Source organism: Podarcis pityusensis, assembly GCF_964106645.2.
Source record: "Podarcis pityusensis genome assembly, chromosome: 17".
NCBI classification, from domain to species: Eukaryota; Metazoa; Chordata; class Lepidosauria; order Squamata; family Lacertidae; genus Podarcis; species Podarcis pityusensis.
The window spans coordinates 9,598,593-9,619,511 of record NC_138042.1 but is presented as its reverse complement, the minus strand read 5'-3'; the positions used below and the strand labels follow the sequence as shown (position 1 = coordinate 9,619,511).

The 20,919-nt window shown below is 45.2% G+C and overlaps 1 protein-coding gene across 4 annotated transcripts in view; it reads right to left on the bottom strand.

Moving 5' to 3' along the window:
• Positions 1-18,386, bottom strand: part of RGL3 (ral guanine nucleotide dissociation stimulator like 3) — a 40,611-nt gene extending 22,225 nt beyond the window's left edge. Inside the window, exons 1-5 of one of the 4 annotated variants that reach the window (XM_080988113.1) lie at positions 18,189-18,386; positions 9,030-9,134; positions 7,792-8,006; positions 5,037-5,230; positions 2,479-2,612 (exon numbers count right to left, since the gene is read on the bottom strand). In XM_080988113.1, the coding sequence (XP_080844239.1) occupies positions 2,479-2,612; positions 5,037-5,230; positions 7,792-8,006; positions 9,030-9,134; positions 18,189-18,212 (672 nt within the window). In that variant the 5' untranslated portion in view covers positions 18,213-18,386. Of the gene's footprint in view, positions 1-2,478; positions 2,613-5,018; positions 5,231-7,791; positions 8,007-9,029; positions 9,135-18,188 lie in introns of those variants that run through there. The other 3 variants (XM_080988111.1, XM_080988112.1, XM_080988114.1) reach the window with 3 other exon arrangements.
• Positions 18,387-20,919: the final 2,533 nt, after the last annotated feature.

The following is a 20,919-nucleotide window of genomic DNA, read 5'->3' as shown; positions in this document are numbered from 1 at the left end:
AAGGATTTAGAAAGTAAGAAATGTTAGATTCTTATGTTAGATTCTTATTTCATTGATGGTGTGTGAGAAGGTGAACCCAAGATCTCTGTTTAAGATAAAATTAGAACCATTAGCCCTCTGTTTTGGAGTGAATAGGGCAATAGGGCAATAGGGCAAAAAGGTTATCTGGTAATTAAGGTGCCTGGTCGAGGCAAATGTAAGATATATGGCTACTTGTCTGCCATTTATGGATAGAAGGAAATATAGCTCTTTGTCTCCCATAAAAGGTAATAGGAAATGGGTGTATCTTTTATGATTGGTTCTAGCAAACAGCCAATAGGAATTTCAACCAGGCTGATTGGACAGAGGCAGCCAAAGGAGGAGCAAGGGGGCTGGGCTGAGGAAATATAAGTGCTGGCCATCAGGGCTGGAGTGGGCAGAGCTTTGGTATCCATATACCACTGTGTCTCTCATTTATTTGTCTGACAAATAAATTATTATTTTAATTTCTCTATTGCTGCGTTGAATATTTCATTCCAGCTAAGCGTTAACCACAAGAAGGGTGCTACAATGGGAGAAATGCGCAGAGGGACAGATTTGTTCATTTCTCTAAACTATCAATTGTACATTGTCTAGACTCTACTGTACAGCTCGATGATTAAATCCCCTGTGGGAAGAAATGCTGGTTATATTGGAACAGCGTCCAGATGTTGATTTACAAGTTGATGTTGCTTCTGCTAATGCACAATTGACTGAAGTGTTGGTGCTGACCTTTAAAGCCCTAAACAGCTTCGGCCCAGTATACCTGAAGGATCGTCTCCACCCCCATCATTCAGCCTGGACATTAAGGTCCAGCTCTGAGGGCCTTCTGGCAGTTCCCTCACTGCGAGAAGTGAGGTTACAGGGAACCAGGCAGAGGGCCTTCCCGGTAGAGGCACCCGCCTGTGCAATGACCTCCAGTCAGATGTCAAGGAAATAATGATTTATATAACTTTTAGAAGACACCTAAAGGCAGCCCTGTATACGGAAGTTTTTAATGTTTGATGTTTTATTGTATTTTTAATATTCTGTTGGGAGGCACCCAGAGTGTCTGGGGAAACCCAGCCAGATGGGTGGGGTATAAATAATAAATTATTATTATTATAAAGAAAAAGACTGGGGGGGGGGGAAAGACTTCTTCTGTGATTTATTTCTGTGATGTATTTGTTTGCTTGTCCACACTCCTTTCTCTGGAGTAGTTGCTTTGGTGATATATTTTTGCACAACACTGAACCATAAAGGCTGATCCAGTTCCTGTTTCCTTTCACCAGAGACCAATCACAAATGGTATGGCTTTGGAAAGGGCAGAGCATGGAATCCAGACGTAGACATACTTAGTTGTGACTGAAATCCCATTGATTGCAATGGGTTTGTTCTTGGTCTAAGTCACAGACTCCTGGCTTCTATCACTCACCTCTCTGAGCCATTACCTTTCAACTCCTATAGCTGGAAAATATATTTTAAAAATCAGATTTTTAAAATTTAAATTGGATTTTTATTTTTTTAAAAAATTGGATTCTTTTGATTTAAATCGGATTTTTAAAATAAAATGCTTTTGGAGGAAAAATCTTTCTAAAGATAGTTTTCTATTTAAGTTACATTATAGTCCAAAGGCTATTCATCAGGAAATAAGGATTTGTTTTAAGTTTTTCATGCGTGCTAAAACTCAGTCTAAGTTTTTTTTAATTGTTTAACCACATCAGTTAACAAACATGGATACTTATGCTATAATGTTATTGTTTAAGTTAAATACGTAAATTGTTCGAATTGTTATTAAGGAAATGATTATATTTCTCCTTCCAATAAAATACAGCAGAAAAGTTGTCCAAATATGAACAGTTAACTTACTAAACCTCACAATAATTTCAAAAGCATCTGTCTATGTATTTTAATAAGTAATTTTTGTAGTAATCAGTAATTTTTGATATAACTGTGAAAAGTACCGTACTCTGAAAAATTATTATTCAAAAAATGAAATCTTCATCTGGTTGTAAATATTAAAATTATACAGTGGTACCTCTGGTTGCGAACAGGATCCATTCTGGAGGCCCATTCGCAACATGAAAAGAGCGCAACCTGCAGCGGCGCATCTGCGCATGCACAGGTTGTGATTCTTCACTTCTGCGCATGCGCAAGACGTTATTTTGTGCTTCTGTGCATGCGGCAAAACCTGGAAGTAACTCTTTCCGGTACTTCCGGGTCACCATGGGACGTAACTTGAAAGAACGTAACATGAAGCACACGTAACGAGATATGACTGTACCAGCAAGAATGAGTCTTTCCATAAAAAAATGATTTAAATCAACTCTTAATGACTAGTGATTTAAATTGATTTGATTTAAATCAAATCCACCCTGGCTGGAAATAACATTTAAGAGCCCGAGAGCCACACCACTCCCCCCATTAATGATGTTTTCTTCTTCCCAAAGCATTTTGCCGTCCCTGACCCCTCTTACTCACCGCATCCATCAGGGTCAGCTGTTCAGCTACTTCATCCACCGAGAAGGACAGGAGGGCTGGTGTCTCCTCGCAGTCACCTGTCCCAGCTGCTTCTCCGATCACCTGTGGCAGCCCCATCCCTGTGGGTTCCCCTCCTGTCGGGCAGTGAGACAAGGGCCACCTGAGTGAGTGTGCGCAAGCCCAACCCAGACGAAGGAAGAAGAGGGCCACACACTTGTGTGTATGGAGGTCCTTTCACTAGTCCAAGAAATGTGCATTCCCCCAGGATCTCCTAAAACGTTATGCAGAATTCAGGGACAACTCACAGATCATGTGCTAGCTTTGCATCCTTTGAGCGCTGAGCCCCAGAATTGCAAGAGAGCCTTAGGTGCCCCACGGGGCCCCTAAAGAGATCATCCCCTTGCCAGGTGACTTCTTGACTTGCTTCTACAATCAAACCCGTACCAGAAAGTGCATCACTGACAGATCTCAAAACCTGCAGCAAAATCTGATGTGGCTTACGAAACATCCCTCCCCTCCCCAAAAAGTCTATACCGTAAATACCACATGATCAAGGGGAGGCATGATCCAGTACATGCAGAAAATTCTGACAACAACAGCAATAACTATTATTATGATTATTTTATTTATATGCTGCTCATCTGACTGCGTTGCCCCAGCAACTCTGGGCAACTCTCAACAAAATACTGAAAACACAATAAAACATCTTCTGTTGTTCCGAAGATATAAAACCCAATGGAGCAAACTGTCCTAAGGAAACTGACAATTTTTGGAGTGTCTCTCTTAGGCATGGGTAGGCAAACTAAGGCCCAGGGGCCGGATCCGGCCCAATCGCCTTCTAAATCCGTATTTTTTAATGTTCCCCAATGTAAAAATAACCTCTCTGCATGTGATACACTAGCACATCAGAGACACAATTCTTGTTTGCTATATACAGGGAGCTTTTTATGTGAGGAAGCATTCAAATATAGGACAACACCCTTCCCACCTGCAGTGTGAAGTATACCGTTCAAAATGATACTACCTCATTTTGCACCATGTGGATAATGGCACTATTTTCACCAGAGGAAGAAGCTTGAGCTAAGTAGGTTTAAAGGTTAGAAAGGTTAAAGGTCACCTGTGCGCCCACCGATTGCTCTTGGTCTATACAGACCAGCCTTTACCCAACTGGAATGATACATGTGATAAGATTGGGTTGGTTCCTACAACACCTTTGATTTGAGAGCTCATGGTGGAATCTGTTGACCAAGTCTGTTTGCTTTCTACAGTGGTACCTCGGGTTAAGGACTTAATTCATTCCGGAGGTCCGTTCTTAACCTGAAACTGTTCTTAACCTGAAGCACCACTTTAGCTAATGGGGCCTCCTGCCACCGCCGCACCGCCAGAGCACAATTTCTGTTCTCATCCTGAAGCAAAGTTCTTAACCTGAAGCACTATTTCTGGGTTAGCGGAGTCTGTAACCTGGAGCGTATGTAACCTGAGGTACCACTGTATTTAATAATCTAAACTGGACTTCTGGAGAGAAAAAGAGAGAGAGCAGACGATCCCCTTAGAAAAGTCAGTTTTGTGACAGCACATTAAAGGTCTCGATGCTATTTGGTTTCTTTTCTTTTCTTTTCTTTTCCCCCATCATAGAATTTAGATTTTCAGATAACTGGAGATGGTGGTCCTGATGGTGAATTGGACCAAGTGAGTGTTGCAGGGTAGAAACATGCAGTGAGAGGCAGCCCAGGGCTAATTTTGCTTTTGAGATGGTTTTGCTTTTGGCATGCACACCCACACGCCCACAGACAGGCTGCCAAGAGGACACCAAATAGTCATGGGCTCCAGCATATAGGATAGCTGGCTAATGTGGCAGCAAGACTGGTGACTGGGGGCGGCCGCCGAGACCATATAACACTGGTCCTGAGAGACCTGCATTGGCTCCCAGTATGTTTCCGAGCACAATTCAAAGTGTTGGTGCTGACCTAAATGACCTCGGCCCAGTATACCTGAAGAAGCCCGGACACTGAGGTCCAGCTCCGAGGGCCTTCTGGCAGTTCCCTCACTGCAAGAAGTGAAGTTACAGGGAACCAGGCAGAGGGCCTTCTCGGTAGTGGCACCCGCCCTGTGGAACACCCTCCCGCCAGATGTCAAGGAAATCTGACTTTCAAAAGACATCTGAAGCAAACCCTGTTTAGGGACGTTTTTAATGTTTAATGCTGTACTGTGTTTTTAATATTCAGTTGGGAGCCGCCCAGAGTGGCTGGGGAAACCCAGCCAAATGGGCGGGATATAAATAATAATAAATAATAATAATAATAATTATTATTATTATTATTATTATTATTATTATTATTATATTATTATTATTATTATTATTATTATTATTATAATGCAGACATGCCATCTAATAGGCTGAATAGGATGGCCCTGAGGACAATTGCATGTGGCTGAGGAGCTGAGGTCATGGGTGGGGACGGGGGCTAGACTTGAGCCACAAACTTTCGGAGGCCGTCTGCTCTGGGCCGTCATGTCCTCAGGGCAGGAGAAATCCTTACCTTCTGCCTCAGCAGCACCTGCCCTCCTGCGCTCCTCCTCCTCGTTGTCTTTGTGGGACCGCCACAGCCCCTCTGCCAGAGCAAGCGCTGGGGAGTCACGAGCAGATTGGTGCAAGAAGCTCAAGGTTCTCTGCAGGTTGGGATGCTGGGGGGGCTCCCAGAAATCCCCAGGGTGATGCTGCAGCCAGAGTTCCAATACACGCAGCACTGCCCTGCAGCCGGAACGGAAACAGAGTCAGGCACCAACCATACACAAACACACGTACAGTGGTACCTCGGGTTAAGAACTTAATTCGTTCTGGAGGTCCGTTCTTAACCTGAAACTGTTCTTAACCTGAGGTACCACTTTAGCTAATGGGGCCTCCTGCCCTGTCGATGATTTCTGTTCTCATCCTGAGGTAAAGTTCTTAACCCGAGGTACTATTTCTGGGTTAGTGGAGTCTGTAACCTGAAGGGTCTGTAACCTGAGGTATCACTGTACATATACAGTGGTACCTCGGGTTAAGTACTTAATTCGTTCCGGAGGTCCGTTCTTAACCTGAAACTGTTCTTAACCTGAAGCACCACTTTAGCTTGTGGGGCTTCCCGCTGCTGCTGCGCCGCCGGAACACGATTTCTGTTCTCATCCTGAAGCAAAGTTCTTAACCCAAGGTAATATTTCTGGGTTAGTGGAGTCTGTAACCTGAAGCGTATGTAACCCGAGGTACCACTGTACTCACAAACTGCTTAGGCTCTTATCCAAGGGTAGGCAACCTAAGGCCCGGGGGCCGGATGCGGCCCAATCGCCTTCTCAATCCGGCGCATGGAAAGTCCAGGAATTAGTGTGTTGTTACATGAGTAAAATGTGTCCTTTTATTTAAAATGCATCTCTGGGTTATTTGTGGGGCCTGTCTGGTGTTTTTACATGAGTAGAATGTGTGCTTTTATTTAAAATGCATCTCTGGGTTATTTGTGGGGCATAGAATTCATTCTTTCCCCCCTCCCAATATAGTCTGGTCCACCACATGGCCTGAGGGACGGTGGACCGGCCCACGGCTGAAAAAGGTTGCTGACCCCTGTCTCTCCGCACCCCCTGGTGCCCCTAACCCAGTGGTTCTCAACCTGTGGGTCCCCAGAAGTTGTTGGACTACAACTCCCATCATCCCTGAGCTCTGGCCTTGCAAGCTAGGGGTGATGGGAGTTGTAGTTCCCAAACATCTGGGGACCCACAGGTTGAGAAAGGCTGCCCTAACCCCTCCTGTCCCAGATAAGCTGCCTGCTGTTCAACAGCAGAACGGACTACCTTGGACTACCTACTCTTCTTAAGCAGAGGTTGGATAGCCATCTGTCCTGGATGCTTGAGATGAGATTCCTGCGCTGCAGGAGGTTGGACTAAAAGACCCCAGGGGTCCCTTCCAACTCTACGAGTCGATGAGTCCATGCTGCCTTCACCAGGATTTCTTCCTGAGGGTGCCCCTCCTTATGCGTCCTGCCAGTTTGTGCTGCTCGGACCTCACCAAGCTTCACTGCCCATCTGGCATCTCATTACAGACAACTCCCTCTTTACGCAGAGGCCACATTCCAAGGCACCTTGCGCTTAAGTGAAATCACATATATTTGAAACACCATGGCAAAAGTCCCCAAACGTCCTGTTCCACCCCTGCCCCCTTCTACCCCCTTTTTGGGGGTCATTCCTGGATTTGGAACGATGCCCGCGTCCTCAGCTGCACACATATTGGATGCACCTAAAACAGTCACTGCCCTGTACAGTGGAACCTCGGTTTTCGAGCATCTCGGAAGCCAAATGTTTTGGAACCCGAACGCCGAAAACCCAGAAGTAATTGCTTCAGTTTTCGAATACGCCTCGGAAGTCAAACAGCTTCTAAGGCACGTTTCTCAATTTTTTTCAGTTGAATTCCCCGACCACCCATTGTGCCTCAGTTGTCAAGTGTTTTGGAAGTTGAACATTCTTCCAGAACTGATTACATTCGACAACCTAGGCCCCACTGTATTTTCTTCCTATATCCAGTGCTTTTTTCTGGGGGGACGCAGGGGTATGCATACCCCTAAACATTTTGTGAATCTTTGTACTTTTGTCCATTTATTTGTCTTTATTTTTCCCAATTTGAACTATAAAATGGTGGGTTTTTTTAGTCCAACTGAGAGTGCCCCTAAACATTTTTTGAGGGGGGAAAGCACTGCCGATATCTGTCAGTTTGCATTTCTTATTACAGAATGTATTGATCTGATGTGTAGAGATTTTTCCTATTCTACTTAATTCAAGAGGGTTCTGGAAGCTTCTCTGTGTGAAAGAAACAAGCAGAAGGTTCCTGATGTTTGGGTTATTCCTTCAGAGAAGCTGAGTACAGCTGGCTTAAACTGGTCTGCTGGATGAAATATTAATTGCCTCTGGTCTATGTTTTGGGAATCCTGCAATGTGTTTAAGTTTTTACTCTGCTAACTATACGTTGGGAGTTCTGATCTGGATCAATATTGAGTAGAATTTCAATGAAAATAATGTGTACAGCACCCACATGTCTATATATCCCCTTTCTAAAGAACACTTAATTGCATGAAACAAATAAATTCGCCCTGTACATACATGCCTACAGGGCGAAAAGCAAGGTGGGAATCACTCTGATACCCTGCCAGGTTAGAATTGCTTTTCCTGCCCCAATTCGCCGCACTGCCAGAATCAAGAACCAGCCCTTCTCCGGGCTCCTGAAACGGGAGCACACCTTGTCCAGCATTTTCCTCCTGCCCAAACCACCCACCTCCTACCCCTGTGCCTCACTTGTCCGGTCCCAGTGGCAGCAGCAGATCCAGCACCTGCGCAGGGTTGGCGAAGGCCCGGTAGGTGGCCAGGAAGCTGGGCACGAAGCCAAGGTCACCCTCCACATCGGCAGACACCAGCCACTCCACCAGCCTGGGGAGCGTAGCAGCCCGCAACAGGCGCTTCTTGCACGTGCGGTACTGTACAAAGGGACACTCTGGTGTGCTGGAGACATCCTGTTGGGAAAGGGACAGGCACGATGAGGTGGGAGAAACTCACATAGCTGACACCTATTGAAGAGGTGCTTATCATTGTCTAATACACAGGGTAGAGGTGCAACCTGCCTTCAGTGGGAACTGCACAGTTAAAAAAAAACCCTATTTGTGAAAAATCAGATTAGTTAACATGGAAAGTCTGATAGTTGTGGAGTTCTCTTGCCTTTGATACAGGAGATTCCAGTGATTCCCATCACTGAAAAGGTTACCACAAATCCTGGGGTCCCCAAATTTGCAATAATAATAATTATAATAATTTGTTATTTATACCCCACCCATCTGGCTGGGTTTTCCCAGCCACTCTGGGCAGCTCCCAACAGAACATTAAAAACACATCAAACATTAAAAACTTCCCTAAACAGGGCTGCCTTCAGATGTCTTCTAAAAGTCAAATATTAGTTTATTTCCTTGACATCTGACGGGAGGGCGTTCCACTACCAAGAAAGCCCTCTGCCTGGTTCCCTGTAACCTCACTTCTCGCAGTGAAGGAACTCCAGAAGGCCCTCGGAGCTGGACTTCAGTATCCGGGCTGAAAGATGAGGGTGGAGATGCTCCTTCGGGTATACTGGGCTGAGGCAGTTTAGCGCTTTAAAGGTCAGCACCAACACTTTGAATTGTGCTCAGAAACGTACTGGGAGTCAATGGTAGGTCAATGTGGTCTTGGCGGCCACTCCCAGTCACCAGTCTTGCTGCTGCATTCTGGATTAATTGTAGTTTCCGGGTCACCTTCAAAGGTAGCCCCATGTAGAGCGCATTGCAGTAGTCCAAGCGGGAGATAACTAGAGCATGCACCACTTTGGTGAGACAGTCTAGCCTGCGTACCAGGTGGAGCAAAGGAAAGAGAAGAGAGCTCCTTGTCATGCTTGCACGCATGAGGCAGACGTGACTTTCCGTGCATGTGTCCCCTCTGCTGTCCAATAATAAAAGCCACTTTAGCATAGAAGGAGGGATCCGGTATTCCCTATAAGGGAAGCTGCCACATACCAGCTGACATGATCTGTTGGCGATGGGCTCTGCCCTCACTCGGTGAAGGATGATGCTGTAGATGGCCCCATCTTCTGCCTCTTCACCCCACTGCTGAAGGGGTGTCTGGGGAGAGGCAGAAAAGAAACAGAAGCAGAAGTAAGACACAGCTTTTTGGCTTCTTGGAACCATATGCATATGGCAGTGTAGAGAAGGGTTCCCAACTGGTGGTCTGCAGAACCCAGGGGGTCCGTGTAACCCACCTGGGGAGGGGGGCGTGGCACCATTCACATATCAAAAGCTACGATAGAGATATCAAAATTTTCAAAAGTAGGGGGTCCAGGACTTGGCTCTTGAAAAAACAGGGGGTCTGCAGTACTTAGCTAATTGGGGACCAGTCGTGTAGAGCAAGATCTAAACTGAGCTGGAAAGAGTTGAGTTGGGAGCCAATAAAATGTTATTGTCAGGTAAAGGGAGGCTTCCACCCATTCAGCGGTAGATGTTGGGGAGCAGAGAGCAGTAGTGAGATGCTGGAGCTGTGTGTACCATGTGGGCGTTCTTGTACCCCTTAAACTAGCCCCAGGTGTGATGAAGGCAGCCAGAATTGAAGTACTATTCAACAGCCAGTCTAGTCACATTCCCGTGCATGGAATTGCAGGAGGAGCCATCTTGCCTCAGGCAGCAAAATATATTGAGCTGGCCCTGATCTTATTTTGTTGTATGGTGTGGCAGTCATGTTGTTTCGTTAGTATGAGCTTCCTTGAACATCCAATATAGAAAGCTGGGGTATACGTTTTAAAAATAAATAAGTAACAAGACTTCTGGGGTGGCGCCACCGGCAATGGCGGACTCCCTCTGAACTGGAGGGACTAGCTCCGCGGAAAACGGGTCTTCTCCGCTACGGCGAAGCGGGGACCCACTTAAAAATCACAGGCGGATGAAGCCTGTGACCATGGGACTCGGCGGGCACCTTTAGCGCCCCCCCAACCTGCTAAGGAACCCACTAACGGGCTCCGAAGTGAAGAGGGGGAAGTGGCGCGGTGCTGTGAGTCAACTGCTATTTCCGTGGAGCGAAGCCGCATAGCTGTTGCCGGAGAGCGCTGCCTTTTTCCTGGGACAATTCAGACTTTAAAATAAGCACCCGTGAGTACTTAGACTTTGAACAATTGGACATCAAATAAGGACTTGCGAGTAGAACAGAATCGGACTTTAAAAATTTACTTGAATTTGGTACGGAACGGGAAGGTCTAAACAGGAAGTCATCCTTCCGTTCTTTTGTAAACAGAATAAAGCAAAGGCAACTTAAACTAGAGCTCAGAAAATCACTTTTAAAAGATTGGATTTCACCATTTGAGGTTGTGGAATCCCCCTTCGACATCAGGAGAAGGGGGGGATCTTTTTGGACTGTTTAAAGTGACTTTAAAGTGAAGTAACTTTCCTCCGTCCTGAGCCTGGAGTGGGCTGTCAGGACTGACGTGTGAAGTTCATTAACCAAAGACAAGTGTTTTTGACAGATGGTTAAAAGAAGAGAAACCTAGTGATTCCACTGTTCCCTTTCGCATTTTAAAGGATTATATATGGACAAAGTATCTTAAAAAAGGAAATTTTGTTGCAAGAATAAATAGAAGTCTTCCCCCTAGGGGGAGTCTGTGAAATTGTAACTAACTCCAGGGAGTCGACAGCTGTTACAGATTACAACCGTGGGAACAAGTATCTGACCTTGTGGGACAATGTATTCAGAAGCCTTGTTGTATGCTCTCTATAAAACAAACGATCTACTGGAACAATTACACGAGAAGGTGAATTGGATGGCGACTTCAACTAGAAATTTTGAACAGGCAGTGGGAAACTTTGAACAGTGGGAAAATATGTGGAGCCCACTCAGGATTTAAATCAGGAGTGTGTCTTGACAGAACAGGAGTTTTTGACATTAAATCAGGAGTGTGTTTTGACAGAACAGGCCCAACAGGAATATGATTTTTTGGATTTGACAAATGAACTTGGAAAAAGCCATATCTGGAAAGGAAAAGTTTGGCTCGGTTTGGAAATGGGGGGCTGGATTGACCCCCCTATGCTGGGATGTTTGGACTTTTCAAATATGGCAACGGGCCGTGAGATGTTTGGGACTGTGGGGGCTCTCAATTTTGGAGGGCCTTTGAAACATGCTTTTAAATACTACATGGAATTCATTGTTGAACATGGAAAAGGGGCTGATCTGTTGAGAAGGATTAAAAACATTGTCAAGCTGGAGTTACCACGAGCAAGAGACAAGGGAAAATACAGTTACAAATATGAAGAAGAGCCGCGGAAGGGTCATGGAAGAGACCTGAGGGCCTCGGACATAAGGTTGCCAGGTTAATGGGCTAGACTGACGGGAATAAGGACTGACAAAACCCGGAACCAGGAGGAAGGGACGCTGGATGAAGATTGGATCTGTTTATACCTCTCTTTTCTACTATTAGAACTGTTTTATAAAATTGATGAATGATAGGGAAATGTTGGAATGAAAATACTTGGCTTTAGCAAAGATGTTTAAAGAATTATGAAAGAATATTATGATCATGAGAAGTTGGCAAGGATAAGATTTAAGTTTTAAGTGTTAAGGTTTATTTTATTATAGAAAGATAAGGTCAAGGATTTGCTGGGATAATTAATAACTAGAATACAAAGAAAGGGAGGAGGAGGAGGTCTAAGAAAGAAGGTAATGACAGTTAAGGATTTGAAAATAATGAATTTGTTTTTAAATGTTTTTAAAATTTTGTGATTTTTGCATTCTTCTTTTTTTCTTTTTTCCTGTCATTTTTTTTTCTCATTTGGATTTTTTTCTTAAAACTATTTTTATTCTTTGTATTCTCTTCTGCCTCTATTTTATTTTTTTCTTTTCTTTTTTGTAATATTCGGAAAATCTCAATAAATATCTTTAAAAATAATAATAATAATAATAATAATAATAATAATAAAGTAACAAATAAACTTGTGCGAAGTACGCAAGGGAATGGAGTAAAACTATCAGAGAAGGAAGACTGGCAGGTTTGCTTTTCCATCTCCAAAACGAAGGAAAAGGCTCAGGACACAGCTGCACAGGAGATTTCTGGGGGTGAGAAAAGAGGCTTATGCATGGACGAGGGGCAAATCTCTGTCCTGTTTCCTATTTAGTGTTCTGCAAGCAAGTATGGCCATTATTGTTTATCACAGTGATTCAGGCATCATACTTGGTGGCTCAGATAGATGGCACTGTCTGGGTTTCTGCAATGTTTTCACCTTTCCGTAGGCTGCTGGTGCCACGGATGGAGCTTGCGGACTCAAGGCCGTTATTAATTGACCGACATTCAACGGTCAGTCAAAGAGAAGAAGGCTTCATCTCCTTCACCTTTATTACTCGTCCTTTCCCAACTCAACCCTCAGCATCAAAGGCCAGCCTAAACCAGGGGTAGGCAACCTAAGGCCCGTGGGCCACAATCGGCCCCTGGGGGTCGTTTAACTGGCCCACGAGCCACCCCCGAACTCAGCTGCCTGCTTGGTGAGTTCCCACTCACTGCACTAAACCGGCGCAGCGCGGCATGGGGACTCGCTTCCACAGCACTGGAAATCGCGTCTGTGCAGATGTACACACTGGAAATTGTGGGCACGGGAGCTTATGTGCATGCACAATCCAGCCCCCGAAGGATGACCCAGGCGAAGTAAACCTTGCCGACCCCTGGCCTAAAACCAACCACACACAGTGTAGCTGCAGGGAGCTGCTATTCTGGCTGGGGGCCCACACCTCACGCCACCTATTTGCAAAACAAAGACCAGCTACACAATGCAAGTCACTTTTAGTCTGGCCCTGATTTAATGCTGCTAAGAAGCTTGTGTTGTCATCACGGGTTACTGCTGTTGTGAATGGGCACTTGCTTGTTTTGCATACATTTTAAGCTGCAACTGAATCGTTGCACACTGTGCTTTTGGCGTTTCTCGATCATTTAGCCCCACTGTAAGCTTTCCATTTCCCCCCTCTGCGCCCATGTGAATACAGTGGTACATTGGGTTAAGAACTTACCGTATTTTTTGCTCTATAAGACTCACTTTTTCCCTCTTAAAAAGTAAGGGGAAATGTGTGTGTGCGTCTTATGGAGCGAATGCAGGCTGCGCAGCTATCACAGAAGCCAGAACAGCAAGAGGGATCACTGCTTTCACTGCGCAGAGATCCCTCTTGCTGTTCTGGCTTCTGAGATTCAGAATATTCTTTTTCTTGTTTTCCTTCTCCAAAAACTAGATGCGTCTTGTGGTCTGGTGCGTCTTATAGAGCGAAAAATACGGTAATTCGTTCCGGAGGTCTGTTCTTAACCTGAGGTACCACTTTAGCTAATGGGGCCTCCTGCTGCTGCCGCTTTGCCGGAGCACGATTTCTGTTCTCATCCTGAAGCAAAGTTCTTAACCCGAGGTACTATTTCTGGGTTAGCGGAGTCTGTAACCTGAAGCGTCTGTAACCCGAGGTACCACTGTATACACTTTCTAAGTATGACACTATATGCATCTGATGAAATGGATTCTAGTCCGCAAAAGTTTATGCCATATGAAATCTGTTGGGTCTTTTTTTTTTACCTGCTTATGATCCCCCTTAATAGCACAGGTGGTATCAGAGGAAGTGAGGAGGGGGAAGCCCCATCTGAGTAGCCTGCCCCCATCTGTCCACCTATTGCTGGCCCCTTGGAGCAAAGGCACTTTTCATATATTTACTGCCCTCCCCTCGCTGCTCTTTGCTCTTTCTGTGTGCTGCCAACCCCTCAATTTTATTCTATCTTATCTTTTTGGTGCCATCACTATTTCAAAGCTACACATTTTCTCCCCTCCTTTGAAATATGCCCAGACTGCAGCTACGGAAGAAACTAGAGCTGAAATGCAATTTCAGATAAATTTCAAAAATCACTTAAATTCATAACCACAGCTTCATTTTTAGCACTTTCAAATTTGAAGCATTTGAAAAATAAATCTCAGCTCTCGTTAATTGATTTGAAGATAATAATGCTAAGTTACATTTACTTCTTCTCCAGCCCAGTTCCATTCACAATTACTGGTACTTTGGGATATACTCCCTAATAAGTGTGTTTAGGATTGCAGCTTACTCTCTTAGAATATCTAAACAATACCGAGGGGAAAATGTTTCAATCAATATTGCACAAATTTGGGCTGGCTGGGGTGGGGTGTTGCATGCAAATTTGAGATGAGAGAGAAGTTCTTTTCCAAATTCGGTTCAGTTTGATTTTTTAATGATTGATTATTTTTATTAATAGTCTCAGCTAGAGTACAGGAAACCAATTATATGTTAATATTGTCTTAAACAATAGCCCTTTGGGTTTGGAATTTATTTTTTTGCTTGAGTATCTTAAGAGTTTGGGGGGAAATGTCAGTTGGCTTCAAAACAGGCCCCAGTCTACAGAACTTCAGAATCCACTTCTTTAATAAAAGTAGCAAACATGGTTACAATTTTATAAGTGTCTGATTACACTTTTTTTGATTTGCCAAAATATCTGAATATTTTTAAGACTCTGCAGGGCTGTGCTCTTCCACTCCACTTCAGTGGGGTTTCCAGGGGAAAACCATCCACTGAATTGTGCTCAATGGGCTCCAGCAGTGCCGGATTTAGGTTTGATGAGCCCCTCAGCTACTGAAGGTAATGGGGCCCTTTATATGTCCAGCTGTCCTTTGTCAGCAACAAATTGTTGCTGTTTTATTGTGTTGAATATATGCTATATGGTAATTTATGGACCTAATAGGTATCTAAAGCCATTTGCACATAACAAAATATGTATTATATCAAAGTAATTGTTGAACTGTTGAACTGAAATACAATTAATAATTAGTATAGTATACAATTAATAGTATAGTATAGTAATAGTGAAATACAAAGTTTTAGGGGTTGTTTTGGAACTGATTAATCTGTTTTGCATTACTTTCTATAGGAAAGCACGCCTTGGTTTTGGAACACTTTGGTTTGGGAACAGACTTCTGGAACAGATTAAGTTTGAGAACCAAGGTACCACTGTATATAGATGTGAGCAAACCAGTGACATTTTAGGGAGCAGGCTAGCAGGCGGGGCCCATTACTTACATCATAGGAGCCTACACAACACAAAACACTGGTGCTGTATGTAGGTTTTATTTTATTTGTTTCTTATCTTATATTTTGGAAATGTACATCCAGGTTTTTTTCCCTTTAATTTTTTGGGGGACCCCAAGAGAGTGGGACCCTAAGCTACAGCTTGTTTAGCTTATACATAAATCCAGCACTGGGCTCGCTCCTAAGATTCACTCCCTGAATTTGTACCTATGGGGCGGCCTCTTTTTCTGTCCCTGCTCTTGTGCTTTTGTTTTGCTTTGTTTAACAGCAACCTGACATAGCAGCTTTTCCCACTCTGCCTGTCAGGAGACGCTTCACCAATGGTTGCTGCTGCTTAGAAAAGCACACAGGGAAGAAGAATGCAACTGCGGTCATGCTACCAATGTTGTCTGTACACAGGAGAAAAATACTCTTTGATTTGGGTGTAGGACGGACCAGACTGTTCCTTCCTTCTTCTCCTGGAGTGATGATATCTGGACTCAGAGTGGAATCGAGGAGTTCCACGCCCGGCCACCAAGCTGAACCCCCTCCTATCCAGGTAAGGTGAGATGGGGGAGACCCACTAAAACAGGTTGATCACAACAACATAACAACAACAACAACAACAACAACAACAACTTATTTATACCCCACCCTCCCCAGCCAGAGCTGGGCTCAGGGTGGCTAACACCAATAAAATTACAATAAAACATAATGGGGGAGAACAAACAAACAAACAAACAAAAACCAGTTTATTAAAATACAGGTTAAAATACAATTTAAAATGCAGTCTCATTTTAATAGTAGCCCATAAATCAAAACCTTAATGGGAGGAAACATAAGGGTCAGACTGAGTCCAAACCAAAGGCCAGGTGGAACAGCTCTGTCTTGCAGGCCCTGCGAAAGGATGTCAAGTCCCACAGGGCCCTAGTCTCTTGTGACAGAGCGTTCCACCAAGTCGGGGCCAGTACTGAAAAGGCCCTGGCCCTAGTTGAGACCAATCTAACCACCTTGCGGCTTGGGACCTCCAAAGTGTTGTTATTTGTGGACCTAAAGGTCCTCTGTGGGGCATACCAGGAGAGGCAGTCCCGTAGGGATGTCCCTGGTCGATCCTTGGACCCCCTGATAAATTTCAACAACTTTGGCTCCCTAAAAAAAGCTCGGCAACTCTGGGCAGATCACTGCCAGTTCTGCAGTTTCCTGGGAGTTGGACGTGACTGCGCTAAAGGATGAAAGTAGCCCTGCCTGGGGACAGGAATTCCTCCCGCTTGGTCTCTGCACCCCATCCAGTTGCTCCAGCTTCGTTCCTGTGACCTTCCTTGACATTTCCTGCTCAGCAGAGCCGCCAGACCGGTCCTGCAAGAGGTGGAAATGTAACACCACAACCATCTGCACTGCTCTGTGCCAGGTACCAGTGGCTGAAGGCAAAGGCAGCACAAGTGGCCTCCGCCAGCTCTCACTAAAAGGGGCACAGAAGCGAAAAAGGGGCATCTCTCTCTTTAAACACACACACACACACACCCATTATCTCTCCCCACCCCTAAAAACTGTGGCTCTGCATTACTTGGAAACATCATTTATAACTGAGAGAGTTGAACTAGGAAAATAACAAATATATCAAAATCAGTGACTAACAGCAACATTATTGATGCACAAAATGCAAGATTGCCAACTAACTTTAAGAGTTGAACTAGGAAAATAATAAATATATGAAAATCAGTGAATAATAGCAATATTATTGATGCACAAAGTACATGATTGCCAACTAACTTTAAGCATTTTGCAAAGCCACAATATGAACTCTCTCTGTGTGTACATGCACACACTTTGGATCTTGTTGTCAAATACAGTGGTACCTCAGGTTAAGTACTTAATTCGTTCCAGAGGTCCGTACTTAACCTGAAACTGTTCTTAACCTGAAGCACCACTTTAGCTAATGGGGCCTCCCGCTGCTGCAGCGCCGCCGGAGCATGATTTCTGTTCTCATCCTGAAGCAAAGTACTTAACCCGAGGTAATATTTCTGGGTTAGCGGAGTCTGTAACCTGAAGCATAAGTAACCTGAAGCGTATGAGGTACCACTGTATTATAAAAATTATGAATTCAAATACCGTACCAGAAATTCATATTATAAATGTTAGGATATTTAGAAATCCATCTGCAAAGTCCCAAAATGCGTCCCTCTTTTTAAACATGCGGTGATATTGTTTCCCTCTTTGTATATCTCTTTCCTATTCTGCATTATTTAAAGATACACATGTCTGGCCTATCTCCAGTGAAGAGAAGGTGTTATGAACAGTGGGGGGGGGGTGTCTGGATGCGGATCCTGCATTTCGTGAGAAGCATCCTGAGAAGCAGGGCTGTGTGTGTGAATTAAAAGAATTTGAGAGCAAGGGATTAGAAGTTTGGCCTCTGGAGTTAGTTCTTTTGCTTTTCAGTTTATGCTCTGCACTTTCCTGTTTCTCATTGAGAGACGCTTTCAATATCCGAACCTCACCACAACCCTACATAAAAGCCAGCCCTCCCTCCCATCCTAAGCCACAGCTGCGCCGTGCAACACTTTCTCTGCAGTTGGCATTGGGGGGAAGATGGCGAGAGGGTACCAGCCTTTGCTGTGGCTTCCAGAGCAGCAGTCCTAGATTTGTGCAAAGCCGCGTTGACTTCAATGGGCATTGGGTCTTGCAACCCCTCCCGTCTCAGGTTGCAGCCCTGGAGGCTTCCCTCCGCTGCAAAGCCCCGTTCAGGATCAGCTCCAACGCGGCGCGGCACCCGAAGACCCGCGGGCACGCGCCCTGGGCTCCCTTAAGCGGCGGCTTAACTGCCTTGCGGATCGGCTGCTTCTCAGGCAGCCTTTAACCCCCGACGATTAAAGCGTGATAAGAGGGGGGAGTGTCTATCTGGAGAGCAGTGGAAGGAGGAGAATGCAGCGGGGCTTGGGTTCAAGAGCTGCGGGGAAAGAGGAAATTCTGCAGGTGAAGCGCAGGCGTGGGAAAAGGTGCCCTTTACGAAATCCCCTCTTCTTCCAGGAGCAAGCCGGTCTATTTTGTACATCTGCGCGCCCCCCACCCCTTGCACCCCCGACCTCCCTGCCTCGCCTCCCTACCATTGCAATCTCCGCTTTGCCCATCCTCGTCGGGTCTCCTCGGAAGCAGCAGCCTCGGCCGGTCCCTCCCGGGGCTTTGCATGGGGCAGGCGATGGGGGCAGGCGCCTTGCCCGGCCCTGTTGCGAGGAGGGGCTGAGAGCTCCTGCCCGGGCTGGGGACTCCTCCTCGGGAGCCGTCCGGTTCGCCAGCGAGCTCAGAGGCAGCAGGAGGCGGAGCCGCCGTGCAAATTTCCTCCGCCCCAGCCCGGATCGGGTAGCCTTACAGTGCGGGCCGGTGCAGGTTGGCTTCTTGCGCCTGGTGCCCGGGGACCTCTTCCTTCGAGTCTTAAGGATGGGGGGAGAATCCCAAGGGAGCTACGCAAGAGAGAGTTTTCCTAAAAGATTCCCAAAGGCCTCCTCTCCTCCCCTCGGCTTTTCTACTTACTTTTCATTTCTTAACACAAGGCTCCCCCCCTTTTTTCTAGCAAGTTTTATTAGTTTCTCTCTATTGAGAGAAATAAATTGCAAAGCTTAATATCAAATATATATCCCTTATTATTATTATTATTATTATTATTAATACCCCACACATCTGGTTGGGTTTCCCCAACTACTCTGGGCGGCTCCCAACAGAATAGTAAAAATACGATAAAACACCAAATATGAAAAACTTCCCTAAACAGGGCTGCCTTCAGATGTCTTCTAAAAGTCAGATAGTTGTTTATTTCCTTGACATCTGATGGGAGGGTGTTCCACAGGGAGGGCACCACTACGGAGAAGGCCCTCTGCCTGGTTTAAGCGAACTAAGGCTTTGATCTAGATAACAATAAGAACATGAAGAAAGAAAAAGGGGACAGGCAGAGAAAGGAGTAGAAAAAGAGAGAAATAAATAAAAAGAGAGTGTAGAAAATAGGCTGAGACAGAAAAATAAGATTCTGAAAGTAAAGAACTTTCGATTCTTAATTTCTCTCCTATATATAAACAATATTCACTTCGTCCAATGCAATATTACACAGGACTCTTATCAAGAGAGTAATTCATAATACTTGGCAAGGTGGGAACTGTAGTTTTGCAATGCCTGGAGGCGCCATGTTGGTTACTCCTGTTGTGGGGCTTTTGACTATTAGCTGGGATTTACAGATGTCATCACAAGCATTTTTCACACCAGCCCTGCAAAGCATCACACCCCCCCCCCAAGTAGCTGACAGGGGAAGAGGTGATAGTAGCTTGTCTAAACCTATTTAGGTTGCCGGTGGCAGAGACAAGATTTGAACCCGGGGCTTCCTTGCTTGCAACGGTAGTTTCTCAGCTGCTTTGCTAAACTGGCTCTCATCAGGGAGTGTGCGCATTTGCCATTCTTGGGTGTTGGCGCTGGATTTAGGGCAGTGTGGGGGCTTCCTACCCCCCACAGAGTGCTGAGCTGAGAGGGCGCAAAACTGTGAAGATCCATTTGGGGGTGCCAAATTTTGGCCTCGTCAAATAATGAACGATTACCAAAGTCCACCCCTGGCATTCCCTTGTTGCCAGCTGATCCGAGTCCCTGGACAGCAGAGAATATTTATTTTTCACAATTCTGTGCTGCCCAGGAGTGTTTCCAGGGCAGCATCTGAATAGGCATCACGACAATAAAACTCTAATATGATAAAATGCAAACAGGAGTCGTAAAATGAGTCAAACACTCGCTGGTGGCTTAGCAACTCACCAAGTCACTTCACCTGCCTCCTCCCTCCCTGCTCTTGGCCAGTGGGAAACATTTGCTGTGTCCAAGAGCAGCTCAGTGAGAGTCAGTAAGAAGAGCCACAACAATTTACAGCGCAATCTACTCCCAAATTAGTTCCACTGAGTTCACTGGGACTTGTCCTTACAAGGCTCCAGTGTGCTCCCACCACTGATGTCTGAAGTGCACATGATATTAGCCAAAATCCATAGGTATCCTGTAGTTTCTTGAGAAATTATCTTCCTTCATTCCTTCCCCCCACTTCCATCCAACTTGAAAATGCAAGATGCAGTTAAGCTGAGCTGTGTTCAGTTCAGACAGCATCTGTGCATATTTAGATGGCAGATTCCTTGAACAGGGGAGGGGGATGGAATTGCAAGTGTGGGAAAACAAATCAGGTAATGCGCATCAGGTGGGCACCCCTATCCCCTCTCTGGTGTGTCCAGCCACGTGCAAATGTGACTTGAAACACAGCAGAGGAAAACAACCTTGCTTTGTTTTAAGCCACTAATGTGCACACAGTCCGAGTGAATATTGCAGCCTTAATGAAGGGGGTGGGATGGGGGTGGGGAGGACATGCAACCATGGAGCGAGTCCCCCGAGTGACTGGATAAATCTGATTCGTTTTTAATGGAAGCTGCCCCAAGGGTCTTTGTAGACTGAAAGGAAGAATAGAAATCAAAATTGACAAGAGATATTTGACAGTGGAAAGGGACTGCCTCGGGAGGTTTATTTGAGGTTTTTAAGCAGAGGTTGGGTGGCCCTCTGCCATGGATGCTGTAGTTGAGATTCCTCCATTGCAGGGGGCTGGACTAGATGACTTTGGGGGTCCCTTCCAACTCTACAATTCTATTATTCTGCGAGTGCATGATTCTGCCACACAGGACAGAAGAAACAAATACTATACAAAGAAAATCTACATGATATAATTTACAGTGGTACCTTGGGTTACATACGCTTCAGGTTACAGACTCCGCTAATCCAGAAATAGTACCTTGGGTTAAGAACTTTGCTTCAGGATGAGAACAGAAATCG